The sequence below is a fragment of the Camelina sativa genome, chromosome 16 (assembly GCF_000633955.1).
Source record: "Camelina sativa cultivar DH55 chromosome 16, Cs, whole genome shotgun sequence".
NCBI lineage: Eukaryota > Viridiplantae > Streptophyta > Magnoliopsida > Brassicales > Brassicaceae > Camelina > Camelina sativa.
In genome coordinates, this window is record NC_025700.1 from 20,497,805 (window position 1) to 20,511,796 (window position 13,992).

The 13,992-nt window shown below is 32.9% G+C and overlaps 4 protein-coding genes across 4 annotated transcripts in view; all 4 read left to right on the forward strand.

The window, feature by feature from the left end:
* The window catches only part of LOC104753869 (GDSL esterase/lipase EXL4-like), a 2,345-nt gene extending 1,949 nt beyond the window's left edge, over positions 1-396 (forward strand). The window contains exon 5 of the mRNA XM_010476055.1: positions 9-396. Within this exon, the coding sequence (XP_010474357.1) occupies positions 9-155 (147 nt within the window). The 3' untranslated portion in view covers positions 156-396. The remainder of the gene's footprint in view (positions 1-8) is intronic.
* On the forward strand, positions 1,340-3,195 carry LOC104751485 (GDSL esterase/lipase EXL5-like). The gene is made up of 5 exons (XM_019237814.1): positions 1,340-1,412; positions 1,540-1,670; positions 1,757-1,922; positions 2,233-2,484; positions 2,758-3,195. Exons 1-5 carry the CDS (start codon positions 1,340-1,342, stop codon positions 2,895-2,897), a joined length of 762 nt encoding a protein of 253 aa, XP_019093359.1. The 3' UTR covers positions 2,898-3,195.
* LOC104751484 (GDSL esterase/lipase EXL6) lies at positions 5,744-7,818 on the forward strand. Its single transcript, XM_010473440.1, has 5 exons — positions 5,744-6,022; positions 6,139-6,272; positions 6,391-6,621; positions 6,722-6,983; positions 7,490-7,818. Exons 1-5 carry the CDS (start codon positions 5,782-5,784, stop codon positions 7,651-7,653), a joined length of 1,032 nt encoding a protein of 343 aa, XP_010471742.1. The 5' UTR covers positions 5,744-5,781; the 3' UTR covers positions 7,654-7,818.
* On the forward strand, positions 9,821-13,030 carry LOC104751486 (beta-glucosidase 20). Its single transcript, XM_010473441.1, has 13 exons — positions 9,821-10,080; positions 10,216-10,285; positions 10,398-10,453; positions 10,546-10,621; positions 10,715-10,792; positions 10,888-10,975; positions 11,068-11,332; positions 11,440-11,555; positions 11,639-11,856; positions 11,947-11,984; positions 12,078-12,180; positions 12,265-12,376; positions 12,482-13,030. Exons 1-13 carry the CDS (start codon positions 9,913-9,915, stop codon positions 12,807-12,809), a joined length of 1,716 nt encoding a protein of 571 aa, XP_010471743.1. The 5' UTR covers positions 9,821-9,912; the 3' UTR covers positions 12,810-13,030.

Here is a 13,992-nt window from a genome sequence, read left to right on the forward strand (position 1 = left end):
ATGAGAAGAAAGGGTGTTGTTGTATGATTTCGTCAATAGTACCATGCCCCAACCCAGATAAATACGTCTTCTATGACTTTGTTCATCCCTCCGAGAAATCCTACAAAATTATTTCTAAAAAGCTTGTCGCGGATATCAAGAATGGCCTTGCCTGATTCCTTTTGCAATGCTTTATTTTAATCTTAATAACAGCCATCGTTAATAATATACATATATGAGAAGACAAAAATCATACATGCATGGGCGATCTTTCAGTTTTTACATAAACCAATGTATAATCCAGTTTAAAGAAAAAATGTATTATGTATCCCTTATTTATTTCATAAAATCCCAGAACAACAAAGGCGTTTGCTTACAAATGTATACTGAAGAGCTTTTTTCTTTTTTTACGACATATATTCAAGAACGTATCTAATAACAATTCCCTAACAAATATAGTTGACATCAGCCAAGTAAGAAAATGACAAAATAAACACTTTCGGACATTACTGAATGAAAATCCAGATTTTTTTAAATACTGTATAAGTCATGATTTTGATGATTATATTATAGCTAAAACTGTACGGATTAAAAGCTAAGTATCAACTTCACCATTAACCCCTTTTTTTTCTTGCACAACGTATTATTTCTAGGTTGGACAACTATATATATATATATTTTTTTGATAATTAGGTTGGACAACTATTTATTGCGAAACAATATATTTTCAGAAAATATGTCCGATTTGAAAAACAAATTCTTTAATATGTATACAGCTAAAAAAAAAAAAAAAAAAAAAAAAAAAANTTTCTAGGTTGGACAATTTTTTTTTTTTTTTTTGATAATTAAGTTGGACAACTATTTATTTCGAAACAATATATTTTCAGAAAATATGTCCGATTTGAAAAATATATACTTTAATATGTATACAACTAAAAAAAAAATAAGAAAAAAAAAAAAGAATCTTCTTAAAAGGTGAAGCATGCTAACATTTATTCTGTGTGCTGCACTCACACTTTTTGGCTTCCTTGGACAAACAAAAACTAGACGTCTAAATATACTTACGAAAGACATCAACAGGTTTCTTTATATTTTGCCCCCAAAAAAAAAAATCTTTATAAAACATAAGAGAAACTAAACACTCTCAGGAAAAGAAAAAAAAAAGTTATGAACTTAAGGTTCTGCATGTTTAGAAAAAAATGTTGGTGTTAGCATTATTAATATCTACTTATATCTTATCAATAGAAGCTGTCCCGAGCGGATCATTTCCTGCGCTTTTGGCTTTTGGATATTCGATGGTCGATACCGGTAATAACAATAACCTCTTGACTCTGATGAAAGGAATTTACTGGCCATATGGATGGAACTTCGACTCCAAAAAACCAACGGGAAGATTTGGAAATGGAAGGGTACGGTGTTCTCTGATATAGTTGGTATGCTATTACCTTCATGGTGCTTCTTTGTATTATCTCATTTGTATCAAAGTGTTTGACTAAACATAAAACTATATAATATATATGTTTTCATATAGTGAAGTTTGTTTTAAAATAAAAATTGCAGCTGGAAGTTTGGGGATCAAAAGAATATTACCAGCGTACCGTAAGTTGTACATTAAACCAAGCGACCTTAAAACTGGTGTTTCATTCGGATCAGGTGGGGCAGGAGTCGATCCTGTTACATCAAATTTACTGGTAAAACCATTAATGTTGAACTTGTTATATCGGTTAAGAGTTGTGTTATATATCTTAACTAATTTCTCGGGTGTTTGTCTGGTCAGAGAGTTTTATCGCCGGCTAACGAAGTAAAAGATTTCAAAGGCTACATAAGGAAGCTGAAGGGTGTAGTAGGCAAGTCAAAAGCAAAGGAAATAGTCGCAAACGCAGTGATTCTTGTTTCTGAAGGAAATAATGATATTGGAATCACATATGCGATTCATGATGCTGGTATGCGATTAATGACTCCAAATATGAAATTAGTTGGTTGGAACAAAAAGTTTTATAAAAGTAAGACTGAAAAAAATGAAATCCTATTCATCGAGTATCCAAACCAGGGGCGGATCCACCTTATTCAAGGGTGGTGCATGTGCACCATATGAAATTATAAATAGTTTAGTTTATATATTAATTCTTAAAGTTAAAGTGGCATAATGGTAGGAATGCACCATATTAAAAATGAGGTCATGGGTTAGACACCCTCTATGTTACAATGTATGAAGGATTAATATGATCTCTATGTTACAATGTATGAAGGATTAATATGATCAAGGAGCGAGAAAATTCGCGGTAATGGGAGTGATACTATTGGGATGTTTGCCTAGAGTAATTTTTGGTATGTTCTTCGTGTGGAGTAACTTCTTGGCGAATCAAATTGCGGAAGATTACAACAAAAAGTTAAAAAGCGGAATTAAAAGTTGGGGAAGAGAATCGGGTTTTAGTGGTGCCAAGTTTGTCTATGTCGACATGTACAACTCTCTTATGGATGTTATCAACAATCATAGGAAATACGGTACGTAAATACATATTATTATTTCTACATATTAGTCATTTTCCTATACAATATGAATTTGAATTAAAATACTAATAGTAACACTATGAAAACATGTTGACCACAAAAAAAAAAAGTAACACTATGACAACATTAATATAAACGATCGATTAGGTAAGTTATTCAACAACAGTTATCAGCTAAATCTCAGACAAAAGGAACCAGTTTTTTATAGTGTTGCTTTAGACATTTGAAAGCTCATGACTGGTCCTAGTAGTACTTCTGTGGTTGCAGGGTTTACCAATGAGAAGAATGGGTGTTGTTCTATGATTACGGCAATATTACCATGCTCCAACTCAAATAAATATGTCTTCTATGACTTTGCTCATCCCTCCGAGAAAGCCTACAAAATTGATGAGGGGCGGAAGCTATAACAAGAGAGACAGGGAGCGGTGTTTAAACGGAGAAGACGTAGGTTGAGCAAAGGTGGAGGGTTGCTATGTTTTAGTAAGAGAAAAACAGAGTACTAAGAGAGAAGACGATGGTGATCATGATAAAACGTGGGGAAGAAAAGAGATAGAGTTGGGATCTCTTCCAGGAATCGATCTCAACAAGGGTTGTGCAAGTCCTCCTTGCAGGGCTCTAAGACAAGCTCTTTTGGGTAGTTAAAACTACCTCTTTTTGGTTTTTTTTTCTTTTATCAAAATCAAAACAAGTTGTCCTACAATGGAGTCCACGATCTCTATATATAGAGATGTAGATTAACACAAACGAAACCTAAAAGCAAAGAGAAAATTCTTCTCCCATAAAGAAATAGAAAACTAACATAAAGCCTAATTGGAAAATAAGTAAACACCAAAGCCGAAACCACCGTAACTTGTTGGGCAAGAAACTCAACACCGAAGCCCAACAAAAGTGTAAAATATGCTGCATCAAAAACAATTGCTAAAATGCTTGTCGAGGATATCAGGACAGAGATTGTCTGATTTCCTGTAATTCATCTTAACAATCACCATCATTAATATATCTATGATCACATATGACGTGACGATATATGTACTTCTGTTTTTCTTGTTACAAAGAATGTATATATAATCCGTTTTAAATAACCAGGAACTTGCTTACAATGTATGTTCGAGATACACTATATTCTCCTCTTCGGCCAAAAACATCAGCTAGTCACGCTTCTTCTTCTTCTTCTTTTTTTTTTTTGAATGAATGAATGTAAAACTAATTCAATAAAAAATGTTGTTTTTAACATTATATGCATCTTTTTGTAGAAGAAATTTCAGAAATAAGTCAAAGGGTACAAACTATTCAAAGACTAGTTACTATATCCAAGCCATCTTGTAGCTTCCTTAAGCTTCTTCTCATTTAAGGTCTAGTCTATTAATTCATAAGAAAAGTTAGCAACTCCACTATACTTCGGTTTTTAAGCTTTCAGTAGTTGGCGACCATCGGTCTATGAGAACCAAGCTTTTTGAACTCTACAGCTCTTACCCAAACTACTTTAAACTCTTCTCACTATCTGGTTTCAATATTATGACACGACGATTAAATGAGTAAATATTATGATGCTCAACCACTGTCTTCTACATCTTTTCTCATTTAAAAGTTGTAGTGCTGTAATATTAGAGTCTAAACCATTCCTGTGTACAGATTTAATTTCATTTGTATGAGTAACCTTAAACCTTAAAATTAAATCTTTTAGAACCAAAAGAACAAGAAAGACTAAATAAGAAAATGACAAACTTGACAATTCCGGACTAAAGTAAGATAAAAGTTCTTGATCTTTGCTCTTTACTAATGTTACTTCCAAATATATATGCTTCAATTCTCAGATATATGTGATCATATATAAAAAAAACGGGAAAATGTCGTTTAAACCATGAACTTTCAAATTTTGGCCATTTAAACCATGAACTTTGTTGTAGGCTATTTAAAACATCAACTTTTGTTGATTAGCTTTTTAAAACATGAAGTTTCGTTGACCAAGCCAAAAAAGACATAACATTAAATCTGATAATTGACCTACTAACAGACGTTACTATGTTGTTAATCACTCTGTTACTAACAAAACGACGTCGTTTTAATGGAAGTTTTAGTTCGAAAATGTCATTTAAACCATGAACTTTTAAATATAGGCCATTTAAACCATGAACTTATAAATATATGTCATTTAAACCATGAACTTTCAAATTTCTGTCATATAAACCATGAACTTGTCCTGGGCGTTCGGTGAAAACCAAAAAACCTGAAAATTTTGGTTATCGAAGAAAACTGAAAAGAGAAAGCCTAAACGTTCGGCGCAATTGATTTGGATAATCGGATTTCGGTTTGGTTCGGACCGACTGGGTTGTTTATTAGAAACCGCAAAACTATATAAGCCTAACCGGCTAAACCGTTTAACCCTAGTTTAGTTTCTCTCTTCTTTCTTTGACTTTTCCTCATGATGCGATCCTGAAAAGGAGAAAGAAGAACATCAATTAATCCTTCTTTTTCCATCTTTATAATGTATTTTGTGTCTTTTTGTATTTGTCTTGAGTCTTTTCATTTATTAAGACACTACAATAGAGTTTGAAGGATTGATCATCTTGTTTTAGGACACTACACTAGAGTTTGAAGGATTGATCATCTTTTTAATGTATTATGGTTTAAATGACATAAATTTAAAAGTTCATGGTTTAAATGACATACATTTACAAGTTCATGGTTTAAATGACCTATATTTAAAAGTTCATGGTTTAAATGACATTTTTTCGAATTAAAAATTCCATTAAAACGATGTCGTTACTGCCAGTGATTAACGGCATAGTAACATCTGTTAGTAGGTCAATTATCGGATTTAACGGCATGTCTTTTTGGCTTGGTCAACGAAACTTCATGTTTAAAAAAATTAATCAACAAAAAGTTGATGTTTTAAATGACCTATAACAAAATTCATGGTTTAAATGGCCAAAATTTGAAAGTTCATGGTTTAAATGATATTTAAACCGTAAAAAAACATGGTCTACAAAAGGTATGAAATAATATCGATGTCTCGTGGTAAAAATTTACTAAATTTGCACATATAAAGACCAGAGGGAGTAATACATAATCAAATAAGTGGTATTTTTTCATTAGAGATATATATGGAATTACTATATAGTATTAAAATATCCTAACATTCATTTGGTGTGTACTGTACTCTCATGCATTTGGCCTTCCTACGACAAAAATGATGTAGACGTCTAAAAATAAGTAGAAAAACCATTTGATTTCTGTATAAACACATGATACATTAAAAACTGTCCGGAAGAAGTTTGAACTTATTTCGATATGTTTAGGGAAAAAATATTTGTGTTAGCATTATTTTCTATTTTATTTCTCTCATCGGCGGCTGACAAAAATACATCATTTACTGCGCTTTTTGCTTTTGGTGATTCAGTATTAGATACCGGCAACAATAATTTTCTTCTTACTTTGCTCAAGGGAAATTACTGGCCATATGGTTGGAATTTTGACTACAAAATTCCAACGGGTAGATTCGGAAATGGAAGAGTTTTCACCGATATAGTTGGTATAACATCATACGTTTAACAACGTTTTTAAAAAAATTGGTTTAAGTTATATCAATTATATAACCATGTAGTAGGAATACTAATGATCTCACGTGGTGTAAGTCTTCTATTGTAGCTGAAGGATTGGGGATCAAAAGACTTGTACCAGCTTATAGCAAGATTCGTCGCATTTCTTCTGAAGACCTCAAAACCGGCGTTTGTTTTGCATCTGGTGGTTCTGGAATCGACGATCTTACATCAAGAACACTGGTGAAAAAGATGAATTTATTTGTGTTATTTCGATAAAAAACACTATTATATAACTCAACCAATGTTACCTAATAATTATTTTCATTTCTTTTTGGATGACCGTGGGTGGTTTGGTCAGCGAGTATTATCGGCAGGCGACCAAGTAAAAGATTTTAAAAACTATTTGAAGGAACTAAAAAAAATAGTGAAACGTAAGAAAAAAGTAAAAGAAATAGTTTCAAACGCAGTGTTTCTTATTTCTGAAGGAAACAACGATCTTGGGTACTTTGTCGCTCCCGCTCTTTTGCGACTACAGTCCCCAAACACATACACCAGTAGAATGGTTGGCTGGACCAGAAAGTTTCTAAAAGTAAGACAGTAAATAAAATATAAACTAATCTATAGTAGTATATGAATTCTATGTAACTGTTCACACTCTTTTGGTTGATGCATGTAATCTATATGTGAAGGATTTATATGATCTTGGGGCGAGAAAATTCGCGGTGTTGGGAGTGATGCCAGTGGGATGTTTGCCTCTGCATCGAGCTGTATTCGGTGGGGTATTCGGATGGTGTAACTTCTTCTTGAATAAAGTTACAGAAGACTTCAACAGCAAATTGCAGAAAGGTCTTATAAGTTACGCAGTAGAATATGATTTTAAAGATGCAAAATTTGTTTACGTCGACATGTACGGTAAACTTATGGATCTTGTCAACCATCCTAAGGCCTACGGTACGTATATACACACCCCATAAATATATCATATATGCATGAGCCATGACGTAACCAAGTGATAACAATATCATATACCATGCCATGCAAATGCACAACGCCCATTCATAGTTATTATTGTTTTGACTCACATTTTTCTAGCCGCATCATTTGTTTTTTTCTATCACAGGGTTTCGAATCATAACTAACATAATGTTCATTCCCTTTTATTTTCTGTTTACATATATTATTGATGTAGATTAGAATAAAAGGTGATATTCTTTTTCTAACATATTCTAAATTTCATTATAGTATTCATACAAAAAAAAAAAAAAATTCATTATAGTAACCTTTCACATCTAGGATAAGATACTATAAAGAATGTATTATATACTGTGTGCAGTTTATGTTTGTTTTTTTTTTTCTCTCTTTTTGTATTTATATCGAAATCATAACTCTTAACATCTACATGGTGATCAAGATGATGTTGTATCTATAACAATATATGTGTATATACATACTTGCAGGGTTTTTAGAAGAGAGAAAAGCGTGTTGTTGTATGCCGAATGCAATAATACCATGCTTCAACCCTGATAAACACGTCTTCTATGATTTCGCTCACCCTTCCCAGAAAGCCTACGAAGTCATATCTAAACCACTTGTCTATCAGATAGCGAAAGGCCTTGCCTAATTCCTCATTTCTTACAATGTTTTATTTTAATATTAGTTGTCACCACATCGTTAAATATATGTAATAGAAGATCAGTATCATACATGACGATCTATTTGATTTTCTTAACGTATAGAATGTATAATCCAGTGATATGTATTTTCCATTTTATATAATCCAACAACAAACGAGTTATTTTCAAATATAATTAAGTCAAGCAAATAAATCCTAAAGAAGGCATTGATTACATTACGAAAGAATAGTTACTTTAGTTCTCTCTCGCCAAAGGCGATTTCTCCAACGTTTCAACTACCAACAAACTTCTCTGTTTAACCATTGATTACGGCCGACGTCGGTTCTTCTGGCGTCGGTCGGTTTTCCATCTATAGTCTTTTCACTTATATATAGATTTAGTTAGTTTATAATGGCATATCTTTGGTTACAACGATCGACAGTTCCTCGACATCTGAAACGGTTGAATCTTTGTTCGTGATGGTTCCCACTCCGTCTTTTCCAAATATGGTTACATGGATTGAATTGAAGATCGCTTTATGTGTTCAAGGACAATGTCTACTTGCAGTTTCGTTTCTCTTTCTTGTAATGACGGTTGTGATGGTGATTGCACAAGTCGTTTGGCCTGATCATATTCAGAGTCTATTGGACCTGATTTGGATTCAAGTGGTTTTAGCGGTTAGCCAAACGCAACCAAGTTCGGAGAGAGAATATATGTCTCGTTACCAGTGAATCTGAATCAACCGTTGTGTTCCTATCTCTGGCGATTTCGCCGAAAATTTTCCGGTTAGTTATGCGATTGTTCTCGGGCGTCAATATGATCTATTGTGGGCGTCCCTAAGACACATACAAATCCTTTTGGATTTGATCTTAACTCATCGACCAGCACGTAAACCACCATACAAGCAATATGTTGAGGAGGAGTTAAAGGCCAATAGGAGAATCAGAAGATGGTTTATACAGGAGAGTTTCGACCAATTGAAAAGTTTTGCGATGTAACAGATGGATCGTTGCCTATGATTTTTGAATACGTTACCGGTATTTCATCAGTAAAAAAAAGATGATTCCCAAGAAAGAAAATCACACCAAATTGACGGAAATGACGAAGACGATGAAGTTTTTGCCTAAAAAAGCGGAGCTTAATTTGCTTTATCGTTTTTTCGTTACACAAACCTTTGGTTATATTTGTAATCTTAATAATATTGTGTATTCTGATTCATATTAATAAAGCTATTAAGACGTTAAAAAAAATCCTAAAGAAGGCTAATTGTCGATTTGATAGTGTTTGATTATAAAAAGAATTAACATTTTCAGGCTAAGGTGAAATAAACAAAGTCGGCCTAAATTTGTTGCCTTGTTGGTATCTATCGGCAGTATTGTACAAGTACACCCGTACTTCCAATTCTACTCATGAGCATTTTCTGAAAATTATGCAGACTTTGAATGCAAAAGAGGACGTTGAGACTTGAGCACTAGGGAGAAGAAAAGAAGATAATATTAATGATTTTACATTTAAAATAACATTTCATAAACAAAAATAATATCTTATGAAACTTATAAGAACATGTAAATTTCAGCCAAAAAAAAAATTAAACGTTAATTTTCTTAGTTCATTAAATTCAAACTTCTCTTTGTATTTTCTTAAATTAACTGCGGGTAGATATTATTTTTACGTATACAGTGATCGGAATTATATATCCCTCAACAAACTAGGGAGTGGTATACATACAAAAGGTGGTGGGATTAATATTTGCATGTTTTGGTAATCACTTAATCTTGTATAGTCATGAATAATAAACCTCCTATAAATCTGCAGCTTTGTTTTTTCTTCTTTCACACGGATTGCATTGTTTATATATACCATTTTATTTTGTTGATCTGAATATACCACTTAAACTACATTCTGTATATTTTCTTGTTTAAAAAAGAAACAATTCTTGTTTCTCATCAATCAAATAAGTTCACTGAAAATATTATTCACGTAACAATTTGTTCGAATGAAACAGAATTGAATTAAACAATCTATTTATCTATTTATGTATTCATAAATCATAACACACACTTTTTATGTCACGATTTCCCATTCATTATCGGTCACGTATGTGAATCACGTGGTTTACATCTCCCTATATTTTACTTCAAATTTAAGAACAAATAAATATGTACCAATCCACAGTATCTTAAAGTCTCTTTAGTCTGTCTCTATATATAACAGCAAATATCCCTTCCAACGTATTTGTCAACGTACTTAAGAGATCTACACTAATAATGGGGATGTTTCATAAACTTCCTCTCCTAGGTTTAGTTCTTTTTCTTGGTCTGACCGGCTCACTTACCGCCGCCAATGAGTATACCTGCTCTAGTACCGATATACACTTTACTCGTGCCAATTTCCCTAAAGGTTTCATTTTTGGTACCGCAACTGCTGCTTTTCAGGTAGCATACATATACTTTCGAATTATTAATTTTTGAATTTAGACTATAGATACGGTCTTTTAGATAATAAATAAAGTGATTATTTGGAAAAGTTGATTTTGTTATGAAAATTCTGAAAGTGATTTATGTGGTAAGGTTGAAGGAGCTGTAAATGAAGGTTGTAGAGGTCCAAGCATGTGGGACGTATACACCAAGAAATTCCCACGTCTCTTTCACTCTCTCTCTTCCTCTCTTCTAAAAATTTCACTTTGACTAATGAAAATACTTGTCAATATTACTAAACAGTCATCTTTTTTTTTTTTAATTATATTTTTCAGATAGATGTAATTATCACAATGCCGACGTAGCTGTCGATTTCTACCATCGTTACAAGGTATTAGTTATGTCGTCTAATTACCCCTAGTCTGAAAATATGTTTGTGAAGCTCTCTCGAACTTAAGTTAACTTAAAAATTATATTTAATAGGAAGATATCAAGTTGATGAAAAGACTGAACACTGATGGCTTTAGATTTTCAATTGCATGGCCCAGAATTTTTCCCCGTAAGTTAAAACTCAACAAATTATGGTTTAGTGTTGATTATAATACAAGGAAGCAAATAACAACAACATCCAAATTTTTTAAAAAATTAACAGATGGTAGGATGGAGAAAGGAATAAGCAAAGCAGGTGTACAGTATTACCACGACCTGATTGATGAGCTTCTCCAAAATGGTAAAATTTTCTCTTTCCGATAAACTAGTTTTCTGAACTTTACAAACTCTATATTACATACTAACGTTAGCTCTAACATTATTTTCAAAATTCAGATATAACACCATTAGTTACCGTTTTTCACTGGGACACTCCTCAAGATTTAGAAGATGAATACGGTGGTTTCTTAAGCGACCGCATCATGTAAGATTTTACTAATATTAACAACTTACGATGATTTTTTTTTGTCTACAACTCAAACACGATGAACCTTTTATTTATATATATAAACGCAGAGAGGATTTTACTGAATATGCAAACTTCACATTCCAAGAGTACGGACACAAAGTGAAGCATTGGATCACATTTAACGAACCATGGGTGTTCAGTCGATCTGGCTACGACATTGGGAAAAAAGCACCGGGCCGTTGTTCCAAGTACATCAAAGAACATGGAGAGTTGTGTCATGATGGACAATCCGGATACGAAGCTTATATCGTCAGTCATAACATGCTCTTGGCACATGCCGATGCCGTTGAGGCCTTTAGGAAATGCGATAAGGTTTCCATATAAACATTAACTAACTAGCATCACTAAAGTTACTGTGAATATTTTACGTAATTTAATGAACTGAGTATTTACAAACATTTATTTCTATTTGTTTATAGTGTAATGGTGGAAAAATTGGGATTGCTCATAGTCCAGCTTGGTTTGAGGCACATGAGCTCTCGGACGAAGAGCATGAACCTCCTGTAACCGGCCTGATCGACTTCATCTTGGGATGGTAACAAAATCCATTAATTTTTTTTAACGTGTATATAGTATGAAAATGTTAAATATGTGGCAAATACTATTCTGATTCCGCAGGCATTTGCATCCGACCACATATGGAGATTATCCACGATCAATGAAGGATCATGTCGGACATCGACTGCCTGAATTCACAGAGGCACAGAAGGAGAAGTTGAAAAATTCTGCTGATTTTGTAGGAATCAATTACTATAGTTCGGTATTTGCATTGCACGACGAAGAGCCGGATCCTTCGCAACCAAGTTGGCAAAGTGATTCCCTCGTGGACTGGGAACGTAAGTCTCATTTTACTGTGAAATAAATTTAGACTATTTTCATTAACTCTCAGTTGATTAATTTTATCGAAATTTTTCCACTTTTTTCAGCAAGGTATGTGGATAAAGTCAATGCTTATGCTGCCACGGTATATATGATGGTTATTTTAGTTTTAGTAACTTACGATGTAACTAAAATGAAAATATTAAAATTGATTATGTATTTTGGTTTTTTTTATAAGCCTGATGTTGCGAAAGTGGAAGTCTACGCAAAAGGTTTGAGGAGCCTACTGAAATATATTAAGGATAAATATGGAAATCCTGAAATCATGATCACCGAGAATGGTAAGAGAAACGTCTTTCACCTAAATTAAATCTCAAAACGTTCCCCTAATATATATATATTGAGTTGTATATGTTTGATTTAAGGATATGGAGAGGATCTAGGGGAACAAGACACAAGTCTTGTAATGGCGCTCTCAGATGAGCACAGAAGATACTATATACAGAGGCATCTCTTGAGCTTGCACGAAGCAATTTGGTCAGTAAAACAAATCATGCATGTTTTTGAGTTTTATTTCTTACAAAAAAAAACTATTTTATTTTCACAATGATTATTGTGTTTTTCTCCACTTTGTTTTTGCAGCGATGATAAAGTAAATGTTACGGGGTATTTTCATTGGTCATTGATGGACAATTTCGAGTGGCAAGAAGGATACAACTCAAGATTTGGGCTATACTATACCGATTACAAAAATAATTTGACGCGCCACGAAAAATTATCAGCCCAGTGGTACTCGAGTTTCCTCCACGATGGACTGAAAGGGTTCGAAGATGAACACAATGAACTGAAAGGGTTCGAAGATGAGCACAATGAACTAAAAGGGTTCGAAGATGAGCACAATGGGTTGGAAGGGTTCGAAGATGAGCACAATGGACTGAAAGGGTTCGAAGATGAGCATGATGAGTTGTAGAGTTTTACTCTACAAATAGACTACGAAAATTATATTCACAAACTCTTTGTTTACAGTGTCTAATGCATTTCAATATTCAAGCAAAAGATAAGTCGATATATAAACAAGTAAACTTTGGATTTGGATACTCATAAGTTGTAAGTTTTTTTAATTTCTCTGTTTCTTGGGGTTTGAGTCCGAGTGTTTCATCTGAGATAACCTTGCAAGAAATTCTTATCGAAGAGCATGCTCACCTCCGGGTTAGTCGGACTTCAGATATGGGCCTTGGAACTTCATGATAAGACTCAGTCAGTATCTTTAAAGGATATATCAGCTACCAAACTTTAATTTTGGTTAGTGAGAGAGAAACTGAGAATCATCATCCTCCATTAATTCACGGATTACCACTTTAAGAAATTAGTATTCTGTATGTTGAGCGTGCATCTTCTAGAATAAATCAGGACACTTGTAAGATGTAATTAAGAAAGCCATGGATTATATATTATATATACCGTAAACCCAACTTCTCTTCATATTCATTGTTTTAATTTAATTCATGGATCTCTATTTAGTATGTTCAATTCCAAGAGATCATTTAGGTATCCACCAAGGTTCCATAAAATCGTAAAAATTTGATCGAATTATGTTTAGGTCGAATCGTCATAACATCGACAAACTTTCTAAAATATATAATCACAAGTTTGGAGTTCAAGAACCTCAATTTGGTATCTTCCAAGAAATATAATTTTTTGTATATACAATAAAAACTGATAAAATATTATAATATAATTCAAAAACGTCTTTTAAAATAGTCTTATTATATATACACTACATATTCATCCGCAGTACACGGCGTGGCTAAATTTGTTTTAAGAAAATACAAAATGTATTTTGTTTGGTAGATTAACTATGTATATGTAACTAATTTTTGTATTTTGTAAATATACAGTACTTTGCATCAATATATTATGTAGTGTCTAATTTCTATGTTTTAGTTGTATACCGTGTCGAGAAATGTTTTTTTTTAGTTTTCACTATAGAGATAGTAGTATTTTATTTATATTGTAGTTTTTCAATAATATCAGTACAATATAAATGGCTTTCTATTTTTGTTAGTTTCATATATAAATAATCTAACACTTTAGTATATATATATAGTTTATGTGTGCAATGAAAATAAAAGTAAGTTAGTTTTTTTATATGA